Source organism: Pipra filicauda, unplaced genomic scaffold (assembly GCF_003945595.2).
Source record: "Pipra filicauda isolate LSUMZ 115617 unplaced genomic scaffold, ASM394559v2 scaffold81_size6448238_pilon, whole genome shotgun sequence".
Lineage (NCBI taxonomy): Eukaryota > Metazoa > Chordata > Aves > Passeriformes > Pipridae > Pipra > Pipra filicauda.
Window position 1 is genome coordinate 3,210,066 of NW_024104998.1, and position 20,231 is coordinate 3,230,296.

A 20,231-nucleotide genomic window follows, 5' to 3' on the forward strand; every position below is an offset into this window, starting at 1 on the left:
TTAGTTGATCATTCAAGGTCTCAGCATCTTTCTCAAAGACTTTCACACCTATCCAGTTACTCAACGACTGCATCTGTGCTTCCCTAAGAATAAAACCCTGGCATACGTGAAGCATTCACGTGGAGTCAGTCTTAACATAATAAATACTGCAGTCAAGTCACATGATATTCTTTACTAAGTGTAAACATCCTTAAATACCTTTATGTAAACATCTCAGTCTAATTCTAATATTTCCAATTTTTTTCAAATTAAACATCTTCTAAATGCTATGCAAGCTAAACTTTGTTTTGAAATATGTAATGTGATGAATATGAATATCTTATTGGAAATTTATGTTTTTAAATCCTAAGTCCACCAGTTTTCTAAATATTGACACTACTGTATAAAGTATTAAAAATATCTATGATAAAAGTCAGAGGCAGATCTACTGACACGACTGGGAGATACACGACTATGCACTAACTGGGCTTAGCACTCTCCGCTCTTGTGTGGCCAGATCTTCTCTTGGCAAATCTGTTGGAAAATTTACAAATCGTCTACTGATGATACACTGACTCAAGAAAAACTCCGGAATGTATCCAATACAAATTCCTTTACTTGGTGGTAGGGACAGATGGATGTTGTGGTGAAGGTACTTTTGTGTGTTAAAGCAGATATAGCAAACAACGTTACATATGGTAGTCACATTGCCCAATGCACTGCAGGGAAATAGTTTGATAGTGTTGTGCTGCACATCATAAAGAAAAAAAAACAGAACAGAATAGAATACAATGGAATACAATGAACCAGAAGCCAACAAAGGTTGCAGCAATCTCATGCTGGCTACTCTGTTGTTGTTGGTCAGTCGCAGAAGCAAAGCGCTGCAAAGGCAACATAGCTGCCTGCATCCCCTTTTTCATCACGCCCTACAGAAAGCATAGCTTCTCACTGTTAACAATATTTCCAAAGATCTAGTTTGTATTCATAGACTTAATCATTTCATGTGCCCTTGGTGCCTCTATTTTTATTGTAAAAAAGAAGGGGAGACAATATTGTGTCTCTCAAGCATCTCTCTGACTTCATTTCTTTTGATGAAAGGCTGTTGATTCAGGTGTTTGAGTGAACCTGTGAATATTCTTCTAAATCAGGATTTCTTTAGTATCACTAAAATAAAAGTGAAATGCATGATTGTTTTCCCTATGCAAATCAGTGGTGAAATAGAAAATTATTCTGTTGTTATTTGCAAAAAAAACCAGTATAGGTATAATACTGTTATCAGGAGATGTGTGCTGGAATAGTTGCTTTGTACCTCCTAGATTCCATTTGTCTGCTGTCAACCTATACCTGCTGTAAAGCTTTAGACACTTTAAAAAAGAGAAAAAGATAACACAAATTATTCACATTAATTCCTTAAAATGAGTCACCATTAAAAGCTTAATTGTTTGCTGAGAGGATCCAAATTAGTGGACTTTGCAAGATCAAACAAAATTGAAGATATTTGTCCAAATTAAAATGGAAACATGCATCCAGAATATACCAAATGAACATGTATGCTCCTGTAATAATAATTTTATTATCTTAAGCTTCCAGGCCAGACTTTTAATTATGACCCTTTATATCAGTGAAAACCATGTATTTGGGATTAAAAACCTATGTCTTTAACTAGTCTAGTTAAAGACTGTGGTTTGATATATTTTATGCTACAACTTTTATAAAAACCAGAGAACACTTCTAATAACACTTTTCTAATTTCATGGTTCAGTGCACAGTCAGTAAAGATTTAAATAATTCAGAAAGAAAGCCTATTCTGTTTCTTTATTAGAAGTTTGAGTCAGGCAAATTCTTTGACATTTAATAGGTTTTTAACCCTTTTAATAACTTCTTATAATGAAATTTATTGGAGGTTGTTTTAAATAAAGGGTTATTATATTAGAGTGAATAGCAGTCAGTAGTTTTTTATGATTAGTTTTGAGACCTTGGCCCTGTGTGACTCAAAGGATATTAAAACATAAAGTAGAAAAGAATGTTAATAGTCACCAAATTAACTGTGTACCAAGAAATATAGAAACTGTGTATTACTGCATTTTTGTCATTATGTGATCGTGCTATAAAATTTTGCAGTCGAATTTTGAGTATATAATTGCTTTAAAGGGGCTTAAGATCACTTACAGAATCAGTACTATATAAAACAACCTGAAGTGGTTTAATTTTTAACAGAATGATTTTGAAAAGATTAGAGTAGTAGATTTAATAGGTATTCTTTTATTATTTTTAGTTTAGAGTTCCCTTTACATCTGAAGTTTCCACTCTTTAATTTTAAGATTGTTTTCCTAATCAACAGAAATTTTGAGTCATCCTTTCATTTCATGCAGTGGGCATAGTATAAAAAATACACTTGTATACAGCACTAAAATATTCCCCAAATGCTCACTTACTTTAAAACATAGTCTTCCATTACATAGTTAGCTGATACAGAAGAGAATTATAAAAATGAGAAGATGAAAACACACATCCCCTTCCTCTGTTAGGTGGTGCTTTGAGTTATTCCTTTTAATGTGTTTTGAATGGTTCTCTGTGGTCATTTTATAGTAACCTTAGCTCTCATAACAAATCTTTGTTTAGCACTCTACTTATATATGAGCTAAAACAAGACTTGCTTGCAAATATGATTTCTACTGTAACTGAATGGAGACAGAGATCTAATAGTATGAGGACCTTTGGGTTTGATCAGTCTTCATTCATGACAGGACATAAATACCACTTACCAGTTTTAGCCACTGTAATCAGTAAAGCCAAACTTCCTGTCAGATTTCAGGCCTCTAAATATTGGAGTCACTTTTTTTTTCTCTCTCTGTTGTATAAATACAAATTTTCAAGTTATCTCAAGTTTTAAGTTATCTCATGAAATGGCATCACCGTGATGGAAAAAAACAGGTGAAACTGCATAGTTTGCTTTTGATTTACTTTCTGGTAATCTAGGATCCTAACCTAAAACATGCAGTGAACAACCACAAGGTACTACTGCTTGATCATTGGTAAGAACTGAATTCTTAAATGGACATTTCTGTATTTTAGACACTCTTTTAAGTTTAGCTTTGATTATATAGAATCATAGAGTGTCCTGAATTGGAAGGGACCCACAAGAATCATCGAAGTCCTACACCTGGCCCTGCACAGGACCATCCCCAAGAGTCACACCATGTGCCTGAGAGCATTGTCCAAATGCATCTTGAACTCTGTCAGTCTCGTTGCTGTGACCACTTCCCTGGAGAGCCTGTTCCTCATCTGTATGATGAATATTGCTTGAATTTTGTAGCACTAAATTCAGTTATGAGGCTTTTTGGTTTATCAGTTGTTTTGATTATAAATGGTGAGTGTTGTTTCCCAAACACAATTCTTTCTCAGTGTGCCTGCTCTCACAAACCTGTCTGGCAACGTAATATTATCTTTTCTTCTCTCATGAAACCTTCACTTACAGAGTCGAGTGATTACGTAGGAATTAACTTTTTTTCTCTCTTTTTTAATGAGCATCTCTGGAAAACATCCTGCAGATGTGTATTGGCTTATATTAGAAGATAATTAAAACACCTAAAATAAAAGCAGTAAAATTTCTAAGTGAATCTCATGGCTTTTCAGAAGGTTGGCAGAATCAGGGCTAATGCTCCATTTTAATGTCACATTATTTGGGAACAGACAAACATTCAGGTTTAATATGGCAGAGGTAGTAGCACAAGTTTTCTGGGAATATAAGTGACAATATTACTATTAAAAGAAACTTCTTCTACCTGCCAAAGAATGTCTGTGATACCTACATGGTGACTCCATTGGGTCATGCCAGTGAAGAAGGAAGCACACTATGGTTACCTCATAGATAACATTTAAGATCCGATGGGTTTTCTCCATTTTTTTTAATTAATTGATTTAACCATAGTTTCTTGTTGTCTGAAAAATTGTTACTCTCTGACTTACCTTGACCAGTTAGACAAGAAGCAAAAAACTATCAGCCACTTCTGCAGTGTCCGTCTACACAAGAGCGTTCAGCGAGTAGAAGACTAAGCAAAAATCATTGTAAGACCTGGTGGTGGTAATAGAAATAATGTCTGCTTTGCCTTGATATGAATTTGCTCAGAGTAGTGAGATATGTGATCTTCACTTGCTTCAGTGAGTAAGCCCTGTGTATTTCTCCTTATGTTTTCATCCTTAAGGTTTTCATTTTCAGTGTGTAATCTCTAGTGTTTCTTGCATGTACTTAGACCTGTTATATTTACCTCGATCTGTTCAGGCAACCTGTATTTCTTCTTTCATTTAATGATACCATTTATTACAAATGAATTTAAATAGGGAGGGACAATTGGGACCTGTGTGGCTTTTCGGAGAGATGTTGCCTCATGGTTATTAATTATAACAAGAAAAATAACGTGAATTATTTTGCTAACAGCAAAGTCCCCTTGAAACTGCCTGTCTAATGCTTCTTAGAAAACAATTATTTGCTTCCTAAAGCCACCTTCTGGGACATTAGTAAAGAGTCCTGCAATTTGGCTCTTTCTATATCTTGTATGAGTTAACCAGCTTGTATCAAAAAGGCAGATAATTCAATTTGGGTTTTTTTTTACTGCTATGTGCTATGTCCTTTGAGAGATGAAGTATTCTATCTGAATGCTGTGTCAGATAAGAATTTCTATGTTTTGTGGACTTTGGAGCACAGTATTTCAAGAAAGATGAAGGTTATTGGACGTAGTCCAGAGGACAGCAGGAAGAATGATCAGATGTGTAGAAAACACAGCATATGAACAAAGTCTTTCAATCTTCAGGTTTAGTTGTTTAGTCTAAAGAAAAAAAAAACCTGAAAGGAAATTCATAATAGCCTTCTAGTGTGTACAGAAAAGGAGAAAAACATTCCTTATGTCCACTGGGAGCAGAGCAAAAAGTAGTAGGTTTAAATTACAACAAAGGAGATTTAGGTGAGACATTATGGAAAAAAGCCCTTTCCACTGTAAGGATAGTTAAGCACAAGAATTGCCCTAGGGAGGTTATGAAGGGGTTAGACAAACATCTGTCAGAAATGATTTAGGTATAGCTAATCCTACTGTGAGATAGTGTTGGACTAAATAACCTTTTGAGGTCCCTTCTAGCACTATTTTCTGTGATTCTGTGATTTGGACACTGCACTCACATTGTCCTGCAGTAAGATGTTACTGTACAGGGATGATATCACTGTATTCTGCACTCCATGCTTTGCTTTGTTTTTACTTTAAGCTGATGGGCTGAACGATGCTCTGATGTTTAAAGCACTTAAGCTTAATTCTTAGTACCTCAGGAGCTTTGAGCAGGGCACTAGGAGCTCGCTTTCAGCCAGACAGCCCTGTTCTGGTTTTGCACTACCCACGTGTCAATAAGGGGTTTTGGTACACACCGTAGAATTAGTGACCTGTACTATGTCTTTTGACTTGCAGTCAAACACTTACAGGGGTGAGTGCTCAGTTTCTGCCTATAAGCAAACTGGAAACAGAAAAAAAATCAGCTGTGAAAAGAAACTTCCCCATTAGTAAAATCAAAATAAAACCAGTCAGTTCTAAAGCTGAATATAACACAAGTTGTGAAACATCCTGGAACTGACAGATGGAGATTGATATAAAGTGACAGATATTATCATTATTAAATCATCAGAGAGACCATTGAAGACATCAGTCTAAGACTGTCCTTATCCTCTGTAACACTCAAAACTCTTTAACTTTGTTCTTCCATTTGGCATACTGCCATCCATCAGGATTTGTATTCAGCTTTGCATTCGGCAGGAGTGTGTTTGCAGTGTTGCCTCTGTATAGTGAATGTGACCTCGGCACAACTGCTCATCGGTGAGTTTTGTAAAACTCCATCTGGAGGAATAAGGAATAAGAAGCTTCTGATTTTGAAGTCGTTTAGAAGACATTTGTTATACTTTGCACTTAATGCTTACAGAGTGTGTCTGATTAGTGACACTATTCCTGCAGAGACAAGTTGTCACATCTACTGAAACAGGGGCATAACATCACTCCTCAGCAATGACCCAAGTGTGTGGTTTTCATGGATGAGTCTGTTCTTGAACCCAACAGAGAAGGTGGAACAGTTCTTGGTTTGTTGATCCTTTAGGAACCTGAAGGTTCATCATCACGTGTTTTCCATGGTATAACCTCACAGCTTTTCACATTTATGTGGTTAGCTGCCTTGGGGGGCAGCAGGGAGGTTCTGGCTTAGCATCCAAAAGAGAACATGTATGTTAAACAAACTTGCTGTTTACACCTGATTTTCTGAAGGTCCCTGGTATTCATCTGATTTAAAAATTCAGAAGACAAACTGAATTCATGTCAAAATAAAATACTGGATTTTTTTCTACTGCACCACCTCATTTGCAGTCCTCAGAATTTCCCTAGTGAAGGGTTCTCTTGCAAATATATGTATATATGCACGTGTGTGTTTTGTATGGGGATGCATTCAGTACATCAACAACAGTTGGTGTTGTATTATCTGAAAACACAGTCTATCTTCAGTGCTGGGCCTAAAATTGTGTCACATACTGTTTAAAAATATATGTTTTTTTAAAGACAACAAACACAGAATGTTCTGAATCCAATATTATCTATATCTGGTAATATTTGTAGTTCATATGAAGAGTTTTTAATAAAGGAGAAATCTTTTTGAATAAAGCAGAATAACAGAAGGGGTAAGGTTGGAAGGGACCACAGTGGGTCATCTGGTCCAACCAAGAGTCATCCTAGAGCACATGGCACTGGATTGTGTCCAGGCAGTTCCTGAATATCTCCAGTGAGGGAGTCTCCACAACCTCTCTGGGCAACCTGTTCCAGTGCTCAGTCACCCACACTGAAAAGTTCCTCCTTATGTTCAGATGGAACTTTCTGTGTGTCAGTTAGAGCAATTGTGTTATATTTTACTTGAGGAAAAGTAATTAAAATAGTAACTTTTGCCCTGCTTTTAGAGGTAGATAATTTGCAAGTTCATTCAAAATAGGAGTTAGGAGTATCAGATGGTGCTTGTTTCCTTTCTAGAGTTTGTAAAATCATTACAATGCTTATTAAAAAGCAGTCATGCTTTTCAGGCAGGGTTTATTCAGCATCATGAAATCCTGCCCCATGAAAACACAAGGAATTTGCAAGCAGGGCAGCGTGGGCTCAGCTCCTTCAGGGTGGAGGGTCCCTGGCGAGGGCACACACCCATGCTGAAGCATGAGCACCACAGACAGGTTGAAGGGAGGGTCTTGGGGAGGGTTTTGCCTCCCTGTGCCCAGCATGTGAGGGACTGTATGGATTTCCATCCCCTACCCACCTGCCTCGAGCTGGCCAAGAGGACTTTGAGAACCCACACTTCTGTTCCACATTCCCCAACTGCTGCCCGGCTCAGTAGCTGGATCCAGAGCAAAATGGCCGAGCAGGAATTACAGCTTCATGGGCACAACTGGTTTGGTGCAGGTTGCCTGCTAGAGGCAGAGATAATGATATCTTTCGAGGCTAATATGCTTGGCAAGGAGGGAAGGGACCAAGAAATCAGTAGTAATTTAAGAATATAAAGGATTCAAATTTCAGCCTTCAATTGGTTTTATCCACTGTGGTCTCTCTGCTCCTTTCCTCTGGTGCTTTAGTAATCATTAAATGAAGTGGAAAAACATGTTTGTATCAATAACTCTTTTTTACCAAAAACTATTAATTTCTAAAGTAACATAAATACAGTTATAATTGGGATGTCACATTGTCATAAGCCATTTCAAATACTTTTCAGAGACACAAGTACAGGTAAAGTGGTAAGTATGCCATAACTAATGGTATTATTAGTTTGATTTCCTGCCAATCAGTCACCTTTACAAAAATCAATCCCCAAGTTCATAAAAAATCTCCCTAAAATTGATACATTTTTACACTATCAATAATAAGAGAAAAGGTGAAGTTACAGGTTTATCTTTACTTTTTTCCTTGCATTACTGGTTAAAAGGTATCTTACAGATTGCTGTGATATATAGGAGTGTGTGTATGAGCAAGACATAGGTTATAGAAGTCACAAGTTATAAAAAGTTTTAAAAAAATAAAATCTGAGTGATCTATAGACAATTCACATGACATGTCTAACAAAGACTGTCCATAGAATAAATGTGGCTACGTTAATATATTGAACCATTAACACATGTCCTCATCTTAATGGAACTTACACAATCGTAGCTACTGTCAGATTCCATTTCATATATACAGCATGTTTGTCTGAGGCACAGAAAGACAACTATATCCATTTCGTTTAAGCTCTGAATTGACACTTCAATTTTAAATCAACCACAGAACACCTTAGCTTAAATCTGAGCTTTTCTCTGATACTCTTTCCTATTTGTTGTGTTTCTGTATGAGTATACTGAAAAGATGTTACAGACAATCTGCTGAGGTCTGTGTATATGTGCATTTGACCTCTGGACAAGAAAGGAGTTTCATCCTCCAGTGCTTTTAATTCTTATCCTTGCAGAGACTGAATTTGTTGCTTGCATTAAAATAGTATGTCTCGTTGATGCTAAGAAGCGGTGACCCACATAGCACAATGGATTCATTTGTCAATCCTGCAATTTCCAAGCTTTCTGTTCATATATGTCTTAGCAGTAAATCAACTCAGAAATCATTTAATAAGTCTATCAATGCATTCTTCTTGTCAGTGGTCTGAATCCTGAAAAGTCCAGTATCTCATTGGGTAGCACCAGGCAAAAAAGATTTGGACCTAATACTAGATATTCAGACTCAGAAAACTGCAGCTCCCAAAATCACAACTCACAAACACAAAAAATCCTATGTTAAAAAAGCAGGATCTGGAAATTGTCTTGAATTTTGAGGATGTTCATGTTCTGATCTAGGTCTGAACTTCAGAGTTCTAACCGTTAGCACTTCGAAAATACTCTACATGCAGTTAAAGAAAGCAGTGCCCTTTTGTTCCCCCGTGAGAAAAAAAAATTCATTGCTTTTTTGCTATTCCCAAGGGCTGCAACTAGATCCTGAGTAGTTTATAACAGTCAGTGTTATGCAAATGTCAATCATATCCTTACTCTGTTTATTTCCAGTATTTACATGTTTATTTAAGTACTTCCATTTCCTTTAAGCCTTACCTAGCCTATCAGGCCAACTGAGGTCTAAAGGAACAGAACACTTTATTAGTGATATGCTTAATACAGTTTTTTTCCTCTTGTAGATGCAAGATTTACGGAATACAGAAGGAGCCCAATATAGTTCCCATCCTCAGATGGCAACCATGAGGCCAAGGGTTCAACCTGCAGATATTAGGCAGCCAGGAATGATGCAGCATGGGCAGCTGACTACTATTAACCAGTCCCAGCTCAGTGCACAGCTTGGTTTGAATATGGGTGGAAACAGTGTTCCTCACAACTCGCCCTCTCCACCTGGAAGCAAATCTGCAACTCCTTCACCATCCAGTTCAGTCCATGAAGATGAAGGAGAAGATAGCTCTAAGGTAGGCTTAGATGCTAGGATTACTATGTAAATTATGGTTATTTCTAGGACCTGCTAAATGAATCATATGGCCACAGTTATTAAGGTGATACTTTATGTATTATTGGTGGTTGATTGAAGTGAATAAAGGGTTATGAATACAGAACTTATAATATCCAGTCAATTCTTCAGGCAGCTTGAGTAAATTACATCATTCCTCTTCATGAGAGCAAACTGGAATCCTGTTAAACACTTAAAGGATAGTAATTTCTGTAGGACTTTAATATAAGGGTTGAGTTTTCTCACTTGCATAGCAGGGATGTTTGTTTCCAGTTAAAGATCAAGTTACTGCTATAAAAAGTATGAACAGTCAGTGCAATATGCTAGTCTTTGCTACTTGGTCACAGGATGAGTGAACAGAACATCATAGCAACCAGAACAGAAAGATCCTGTGAACTTTAGAAACCTTACCTTGAAAATCTGGAAGACCCATTATACATTTATACCTTGAGAGGTGCTGACACTTCATTATGACATGTTTAAGCTTCATTTTAGTGTCAGTACAAGCATGAAGTGATAAGAGTAATTTACATAATAAATTTCTTTAAAGAATAAATGTCAATCTGTATAGCAGGTTTTGCATGCAAAAATCTCCCAATCTCTCAAAATCCTGAAAACCTCTCAAAAGTACACAAGTCTATTATCTTAAATTCAGACAGAAAAGCTGAGACACAGAAAGATTGAAATTTAGCACAAAATCATCCCTTAAACCGGGAATAGAGCATATTGAAATTGAGAACCTCTTTAGCTCTATTTTATGGTCACTACAAAATAGCAGTCCTGTCAGAGCACTCCTGCATTGTAGCGTGTACCATGTAGTGTACCACAGAGATGGCTTGTGGGGGAAAGTTGCAGACTTACGAGGAATGTGAAGAAAACATATTGTGAGTCGCTGAGGAGGTATAATTCAGTCAAGAAATGTAAGCCTGATTTGTTTTCAAATTATATTGTTTTTCATGCCTCAAGCTATGAAATAATCATGTAATTGGAGACATATGTTTTACTACATTTTGAATAAATTCTGATTCAAAAGTTTTATTTCAGAACATGCCCCTAATTTTACAAAGTTTAGGTTTTAGAAATTACTGAATAATTCATACATTTTGAATGAGCACTACCTTACTGAGGAGGACTTTAGAATACAGCTGTGTAAAAATAATTCCAAGCAGCCTTTACTTTTTCAGAATAATTTATTTACTACTCCTGTTGCTCTGCTAATTTTTTTACATGTATTGGAGTGTGCAAGATGCTCGAAATTCTGGAGAAATAATTAATATTACCTTTCTGCTTCTATTAAATATTTCAGTTATTTCACCCATACTTTTCATGTACTTTTTCAGTGTAACACTTTGGGCTAGCAAAAGTGTATGGTTGTGGTTTCATGAAAGCAGTAGTTATCTGAAACTAATGTTTTCAATAGAGAAATATAAACCACTGTAGACTAAGTAAGACTTGGTCCTTTCTTCGTGGAAGCCAGCTTATAGAGTGTTCAACTATTTAATAAGCTATGTTATTTTTCTCTCATGCTCAGTCTAAGCAGGAAAAGATGACAAAAGGCACAATGTGCAACAGTATGCTGAAGTAGATATATTGCCTTAAAATTCTATAATTATATCTACCAAGAGAAAAGTTTTAAAGGATATTAAATTTGGTTAATAGTGACAGAGGGCTTAAATTCTTGTCTGACTAGTATGGTTTAAACCAGATTGATGGGGAGCAGATAATGTCATGCATTGTCTTCTGTGGGATTTCTTAGGGCTTCATGAAAACACCTGAGGCTGGCCACCATTGGAGACAGGCAGTGGGCTGGCATGCCTGATCCAGTGCGATAGTTGTGCTGTAGTTCCCTCCGTAAAAGGCAATAGAGATTGAATAATCAGCCTAAGGAGTTAGTATATTGTTGTAGTTCATGATTTAAAACTCTCCACTGTGTATATTCTGTTAACATTGCTCTTCCTGGAAACTACCAGTGAATGGATATGAATACTCAGAATAAGCTGGTTTTCTGTGGAGATCTTCCTCCCCAGAAACAAGAGTATTACATTTTCTTGGAGTTGCTTTGAAGGGACCTCTGAATGTTCTCACTCCAGAAATCCTCTTCCCAGTGAAAGAAGGCTCTGGATGGGGACAGAAAGAGACAGACCAGCTGTTCTGTCTGCTGTGAAAATCTCTGTCTTTTACCTGAATATAACTTTACTAAATTTGGAGTTTTCTTTTTAATTTATAAACTATCATGTAGATGTCTGCAATTACTTAAGAGATCAGGGCCACAGCTTATTAGTCAGTCCTTCAGTGGAGGGGCACATATTCCAGTCCTGTAGTAGCTGCTGGAGCTCGCTTCATGGAATCAGTAAGATGTTCCTGCCATGAGGACTGTGTAAAAACCAACTCCCTCTGAATTCACCATATTGTTAATAGCAACAGCGACGTTCTCCCCATTTAACCAGAAGAAGATGATGTTTGCCTATATACGAACATTGATCAAAAAGACAAAGTACATTTTCAAATGGAAAATCACCTCAGTGTCAGATGACCTTTCTTAGTTTATACCAGCTGAAATCCCAGCCTTATGTGTGAAAGAGAAGCCACTGATCCTGTGATAGCACAGTTGGTAGAGAGTTCCCTAAGAACTATACCTATTTCTATCTAGAGAAAAAAAATACAGAAATCTCAATGCTCTGTTCATGTTTGCATGAATTTATAGAAAGAGGTTGATGGAAAGTATAAGCAAATATGTACATTATGTATCTTTGGACTAAAGATATAATTGTATCCCTATGAACCACTGATTTCCGTGTGTGAAAGAAATTAGCATCTCAACTTAATGTATGTATTCCAAATTCCAGTAATGGGGAAACTTTACAAACTAATGTAATTGTTCATGTACTGAACTTCTTGGATGTTCATTCTATGACAAATATTCAAATCCTTGTAAGCCTTATCCAACATACACAGAACTAATGGCAGCAGCTGCTAAATATTTTTTGACAATACTCATTCTCATAAAGACCCTTTCATTTAGGCTGTTCAGACTTCAGCTGTCCTATATTCCCTTGTACGAAAAAAGAGAAAGGAGATGTGTTATAGAGGGCTCAGTTTCCCTACGTGCTGTGGCTCTAAAATCAGGACAGCTGAGGTTGCTTGACCATAAGATCAGTGACAGTAGTAGTGTAATTGTAAAGCTAGATATGCAGTCAGAAAGCTGCTAGGTCCATGGAAATGTGAAATGTAGTCTCAGACTAAGGATATAATGTCTGAAAGGAGTCTCCTTAATTCTTCTAAATGTCATATGTGGGGCTGTCGTTAGAAGAAATAAAAAGAGAGAACTTAAAAATCAATACTTTTAAGTAACTGAAAAAACATTATAAACAAAGTGGCCACTTAGCACATGCTTTATTCTGACCATCTCAACATCGGAATATTACATTTATGTAATTCTTGCCATAATTCATACTGTTGGATCGTTAAACATGTACTTGGTTATTGCCAAGCATAATTGTGAGCTGCTGGAAGCATTACTGGTTTGTAAATAAGTATTTCTTCATAGATGGATAACAGGGTTTTCTTCCATGCTCATTTGCATATCACTTATGAGAGAAATTCAAATAATGTATTTTAGAGGGAAGAGAGAGAGAGGACTGCAAGTAGCAAGAATTAAATAACAGAAACACAATTACTAAAGAACTGCTTCAGCATATTCTCTTTATGTGGCAGAGATTTTACAATATTTACTTTATATGATAGGAGTTATAAGTAGAATTCCATGTTGTCTGTTCAACCTATTATGCAGATGGTGCTTGATTAAAATCTATTTTAAACTACAGCGATTACTGCAAGATAGTGTGCATAAAACAGCTCTCCTAGCTCCATTAAAGGCTTTGGTACTATTGCAGTTTATTTTAAATATGCTTATAGACATTTTCTAAGTTCTCAAGGGACATTTAGATATCAATGATGTGCCTTACTTGATAGTTTTAAACCCTACACTAGATGTTCTTGTGATCTATTATATGTGCAACATGGTTAACGTACACTTTTTTAAAGTGAAAGATTATTGCTTTCTTGTGATAAATAAGTTAAATACATCACCATAATTAAGCAATAAGCCATGACAGGAGGTGGATTACCATGAGCTAACTACACCTCCAGGGATTTTGAGGCACAAGTCTATGCCTAGCAGAATATATATGGGTTTTATTTTATTTTCCATCTGTCTCTGCTTTGGTGGTTAGAAGTGGAGTCTATGAAGCTGATAGACTGATGGGAGCATAAGGTAGGCCATCATCACAGCCATTTGCAGGATTATTAGTACTTGAATTCTTGTATTCTTTTTATTTTGTTATTTTCATATAAGACAAACAGAATTTCCCCTGTGAGTACTCTGTTTTTAACACTCGGGATTTGAAGTGTCTTGATCATTAAGGTTGGAGAATAAGGTTTTAGAGCCGTTCTCAGAACAGATTACCAGAAGGCGACTTACACAAGTTTCTGTAGTATATCACCTCGTTTAAGGGTAGTTGAAGTAGTGTGGTATCCTTATATAGAGAGAACTTTAAAATCTCCTTGTTTCAAAACTGCTGTGAAAAGAGGAAAACTTTAGCAAATCCCAGAGGTAAAAATTTAACCATAGAACAAATTATCGTCAAGTCTTCTTGCTCCTGGAGTTTGCACAGGACTTCTAAAGAGTTTAAACTGATGTCAAGTTAACTAGGGAGCCCTAGTAATTATGCTTTAATGGGTATTCTTGTGTACCCCATAGAATGAAATATTAGCAAGAGATTAAATGTTGGATAGCTTAATAATAGGTAGCACACTGCTTCTGTTTTTTCGTATTTCCCAAATGCTACCAAAAGGCTTCATGTCCATTAACTTTGTATTAAAGATGCATCTATTGTAACATAATGCCCAGGAAACAATCGATTTCATTTTCAAATTGTGGTCATCGCTTTGTTGCTGTTTTTAGTAAGCCACAGAGATCCAGGTTGTTCACTGTAGTCACCTGGGTTCTGTTGGACACCACACAGTGATGCATATAGAAAAATAAAAAAGCTTTTTTTCTCAAAATGAGGATTTCTAGGCATTTTACTCATGCAGTTCCACTGATTTGAACATGTGTTCTTCTGTACCACTTGATATGCATTATTAAAAAATAATAATAGAAGGAAGTGAAAGAAGTCATGCCTAGTAGATCCTTAGCCTAGAGCATACCTTTTATGCTCTTGATCTTCTCACACTTCAAAACCCTTATGATGCACAGCACTTTGGTCATGCCTACAAAAGAAAAAAGCCTTTGAAACCACTTATAAGATCACACATCATTGCTACAGGTATAGTAAATTAAGTGATCATATCAAGAGAATTTGCTTTGCCATGGAGCTCCAATCTGTTGAAGAATCAGGTCAGTGTCCCTTTATATGCTTGTAAGTCATAGAGTCATTGAGGTTGGAAAATACTTTTAAAATCATTGAGTCCAACTGTTAACCTCACACTTCCAAGTCCACCACTAAGCCATGTCCCCAGTTGCCACATCTACATATCTTTTAAATGCTACTGGAGAGACTAACTCCACCACTTCCCTGGACAGCCTGTTCCAATGCTTGACAACCCTCTTGGTGAAGAAGTTTTTCCCAATATCCAACTATACTTCCCCAGGTGCCACTGGAGGCCATTTCATTCTGCGGCTTGTAACTTGGGTCAAGACCCCAACACGTGGCTTTCAGGCAGTTGTAGAGAGTGATGAGGTCTCCCCTTAGCCACCTTCTCTCCAGGCTAAGCAACCCAGTTTCTTCAGCTGCTCCTCACAAGACTTGTGCTCTAGACCCTTCACCAGCTTCACTAGGAAAATAAGGTGCTTCAGTGTTTGCACAAATGCTCATGTGCAGTTTCTTTCAGGTGATGCACATGAACTTTTCTCCATACACCATTCCTCTTTCACTCCCTTCCTTGAACCGTTTGCTTCTACATGAGCAGACGAAGAAACTGTGCGGCTAAATACAGATAGATCAGAACTGATCCTTCAAGGGACTCTAAACTGTCTATACTGGTGAAGCTTTGTTTCTTCAGACTTTAATTAGAAGGTGTATAGGGGAATGTCTGTAACTTTAATTGTTTAATTCACAGTCCAATTCTATTCAAAGTCCCTGGAAAGTGTACCACCAGTTGCAGAAGAAATTGATTTGAACAGTAGTCTGGGGACAAACTGAGGAAGGGCGAGAGAGTGTCAACATTTGGATTATCAAAGATGGCAACAAAAATTCTATTTTTGCATGAAAAATCCAAAATTTTTGTATCACAGAGGCTTTAATGATGGACGGACTGAATTAAATTGGCTAGTTTTTTAATAGTACTTTCCTAATTTTATGTTGCAGGTCAATGGTGGCGAGAAGAGACCTGCTTCAGATATGGGAAAGAAACCTAAAACTCCCAAAAAGAAGAAGAAGAAGGACCCAAATGAGCCACAGAAACCTGTGTCTGCCTATGCATTGTTCTTTCGAGACACTCAAGCAGCCATCAAGGGCCAAAACCCCAATGCTACTTTTGGTGAAGTCTCTAAAATTGTAGCTTCAATGTGGGACGGCTTAGGAGAAGAACAAAAACAGGTACAATATGTGCTACAGCTCAGAGGCTTTGTTTCAGGAAAGTGTTATCAGGGTCATCTAAGCACCGTAGGCAGCTTCTTTTGTTTGCCAGGATGAAACTTGAATATGTGACATTTCAAGAATATGATTTAAAGAGAACTGAGATAAGGAGAGTATTGTTTCATTTCATCTGTATGAAACCAGTAAAAGAGTTTTCTTAGTTTCTTAGGGTGTAACACAAGCCTTAGGATTATATTTAGGATTGGTTTATGCCAGAATTAATGGGCCTAGGATTTTACGATGGCATTGCCCTGTGTATTGACACCATGCTGTAAGAGGATCTTGCTGCCAAAGGTTAGACCTGTGCAGTGGGACCTGACATATATTTGAGCTCCTAGTTGCGGATGTTTCCCTGCCCCATGATCCCATTATGCCAGAAGGGAAGCTGAGCTTACCTTTGCTCCCAAACCATGAGACTTTTATGAAAGAAATGAGTGATGTGTTGACCCAAAGAGACCTAGGGTGGACACTGGCAAATGGACAGTGTTCTGGTGTATCCTCTAGCATACATGTGGGCTGTGGAAATCACATCCTTTAGTTAGTTCCATCTTCCATAGAAAGGCCTTGGTTCTGCAATAAGGTCAGCAGAGCTGAACCCGACCCTTTGCAGAAATCCTTCCAAGTCAGTCGAATGCTATGTAAAAGTGGGCAACTCTGGAAGCTCATTATGTTCATGTGGTGACAGTTGGCAAATACCGTTCATCCTCGCTATAGCATACCATTGCTTTTTTTGTTGTTTCTGGTTGCACTTCTACCAACTGCCAGCAGAATTGATTGGTTTGATAAAGAAATGGGAACTTTAAGAAGGAAACAGATACAGAAAGACAGGACACGCTGGGTGAGAGTTATATTGGTTGCAGGAGACCTGAGTGGGGGTTGATGTCAACACACAGAATGGAAAAGTACTGGTACTAAATTGTATCTCATTCATTCACACATTATTACTGCAAAATTATAGCTAATAAGACTAAGAATTAAAGAAAAAAATTTTTAAGATTTTTTGGTACATAAAATTATTTGGGCTTGAAAAAAAAAGATTTACTTTGTTAATAACTGGATGGTGAAGGTACATATAGATTCCTGTTAAAGATAGCAGTTTAGTAAGAATCAAGATTTGGCACTCATTGACTATCTTAAAAAAAAAAAAAATCTTATGCTATCTGGTATCCACCATTGAATAAGTCCAGCATTTAGAAGGCTTAGCTTGAGGAAAGGTAATTTTCTGAACCCAGGGATGAGAGAAATCACTTGGCCCGGCACATTATTTATTTTGTTGTGTTGCTTCTTTCTTCTCCCTTTAAGAAAAGGGAGAAGCATATGAATATGTCCAGCAAAGGCCAATGTTCTAGATCTGACACGCTGTTTAGATCTTCCCAGTTCTGTACTTGAGCATTACTTTTTGGGACCATGATGATGTTTGTTCAGTTTTGATCCAGAAAAAGTACAGACTATGCTTTTGATTAAGTTCACAAGCAAGAGCTTTTAATCCTGTTCCTCTTTGTTCCACATACCTTCTGGCTTGTAGGAGGGACAGTCCTCTGAGCCACATAAAGAGTAGCCACTGCTCAGCAGATTGCCCAAGAAGCAGCCTTCTGTCCCTGCTGTGCCTGGCCAAGACCTCTGACCAAAGCTGAGAAACTATAGACTGTGGTATCTGGCTTGAATTGTTTCCTGCTCCATAGGAAAAATTGTTACCCAGAATCATTCCCTGTTCTTGAAATCTGGACATACATTTTTTTTTCCTGAAATAGTGAAAGGCCAAGACCTGGACGTAGAGAGCTTGTCTCTCTAGTTAATCATATACCTCTCTCATGATGACACCAAGCAAAAAATTATCTATTTAGCCAGATCCCTAATTCGTGACTGTTGCAATGATGCGATTTTTACTTCCATGGTATTTGTTCTGCTTACAACTCAGAAAACTTGACTTCATGAGTAATGGTCCAAGATCCTATAATAGAGATAAACCTAAAAGACTGTAAAATGCACATTTCCTTTGAGCTTGTCATCTGAGTGCTAGCACCAGAATATTGAAGTCTTTCCATAGAACTCTGTTTAGAAAAGTGCATAAAATCCTGAATGTCCAGCTTTAACTTCAATTTTCTATTCATAGTTGAAAGCAATAAAGCAATAATTGAATAAGTCTTATGCTGCAAAAGCAGAACTAAATTTATTTTCCTTATCTCTTTGTTCTTTATTTAAATTGAAACACAACAGAATGATGTGTTATGGAATCCACATTACACGTTCATGAAAAAATGGCTGCAAGTAGGTTTTTAAGCAAATTTTTCCAGGAGTTTGAGTTAGCATATCTTTGTTGCTCTTTGACTCATTTTGCCTATTCATTATCATCTATTAAGCACATTTTTAAAACTCCAGGCCAAAACCCCTTCTAACCTAGCACTGTACAAAAATAATAAAAGATAGTCTCCATTTAAAAAAAAAATAAAATTGGCAATCCAATTTTCTAGAATAAATTTAAACTCATTTTTTATTCCATTAGGGGTATAATGTACAAAGTAATGATTACAAGACATCTTAACTGACTAGATAGTCTGTATTTTAAAGGCCTAATTTTTCAGATACAGAGCATTAGTAACTGTTATGAAACCTATGTCTCTGATAGGAAAATTGGACTCTAAAAATACAAATTATTAATTTAGCATTTGGTATTTGGCATTGAAGAATCTTCAGAAATTCAAAAATAGTTAAATAAAGAAACAATAACATCATTAGAGGACTACTTTATTGATGAATTATACTTGCTGAAATGGATTCAATTATCATAAAGTTGCTGGCTTTTATGTTTTGAAAGCTAATGCTTATTCTGAAATTTAAATAGAAATATGCTTCCAAATTATATTTCCTGAATTGGAACTCCTTTTAGTATTTAAACAGTAAACATAAATTAATCAGAAGGTAGAACATAATGTAGCTATTGAGAAAGAAGAATAGCCTCATGTTTTCATGCTAAAATGAAATCTTCTTTGTTCCTATTATCTGAGCCAGTTTTTTCTGAAATGCATAGAATTCTTGTTTCTTCCTGAAGATTGACCACAGAATTAATAAAGGTATAGAAGCTCAGTACAGTGATGACCTAAAGGCAATATATGTATATCCAACCCTTAGCAACAAAATTTTGATAACCTGACGTATTAGACTGTAGCTTGAAAAGCTTTGTGAAATGACCACATATGTTTTTCAAACTGTGAAGAATTAGGAAAGTGTTGTTTGAGAAAATAGAATTGGAATGACAAAAAAAGGAAATGTTATTATGAACTAGATAATGGTGGGTGCCTTACTGAAGTAAGGGGAAAGTTATGCTTAAAATGGATCACACTCTGATACTCTTATCATGAGAATATTGCAATTTATTAGATTAAAGCAGACACTTCCCCCTCATTTTACCATATTTTTGGGTCACATGCTGTAACTGTTCCCATTAATTTCTGTTTGTAAAAAGGGCGTTTTCAAACAATGCTGCTGTATGCCTGTGTTTTGTTTGTCCAAACCTATCCACACAGAGAAGTCTAAAAATTAAAGGGACTTCAGTGGTCATGGTGGGTTTTGTCATGGTTTCTTCTCAGATTCTGAATTGGGTTACAATAATTACACATAATAAGAAGCTGTGACTGTGCACTTTCCTTCATTTTTCACTGTAAATGTTTTCTAAAACTGTTCAGATTAATAAATCTGTGAATGGAAAGCAGCTGTAGTCATAGCAGAGGGATTTTTTTTCAGTGGCTTCCAGTTTCTCTCTCATGATCACAAACACTGTTTTCTCCTTAGTCAGTACTATACTTCTGTGCATCCTATTTTTATAGCTTATTTATGTATGTTTGCCCTTTGCACACATTTTTACTGCAAAGGGGAGATAAACAAAGACCAGGAAAGAGGGTTCAGTATGCTAAATGGTTGAGTCTGGCTTTCAGACAGAACACTGGTTTAAACTGGGTAAAAAGGCTACTTAGGTCATTTTCTGTCCTTAGATGAAAAAGGAAAGTAATTTTAAATCAGTACCAGATGTGCATGTACTAAATGAACCTTAAGTTTCTAATTGGAGTCCTAGTAAAGCTGTAATAGATGTGGC

At 36.7% G+C, this 20,231-nt stretch overlaps 1 protein-coding gene across 3 annotated transcripts in view; it reads left to right on the forward strand.

Moving 5' to 3' along the window:
• The window catches only part of TOX (thymocyte selection associated high mobility group box), a 223,750-nt gene that overhangs the window by 168,870 nt on the left and 34,649 nt on the right, over positions 1–20,231 (forward strand). For 2 of the 3 annotated variants that reach the window (XM_027719426.2, XM_027719425.2), the window contains exons 4-5: positions 9,187–9,465; positions 15,872–16,102. In XM_027719426.2, the coding sequence (XP_027575227.1) occupies positions 9,187–9,465; positions 15,872–16,102 (510 nt within the window). The remainder of the gene's footprint in view (positions 1–9,186; positions 9,466–15,871; positions 16,103–20,231) is intronic. The other variant, XM_027719427.2, reaches the window with a different exon arrangement.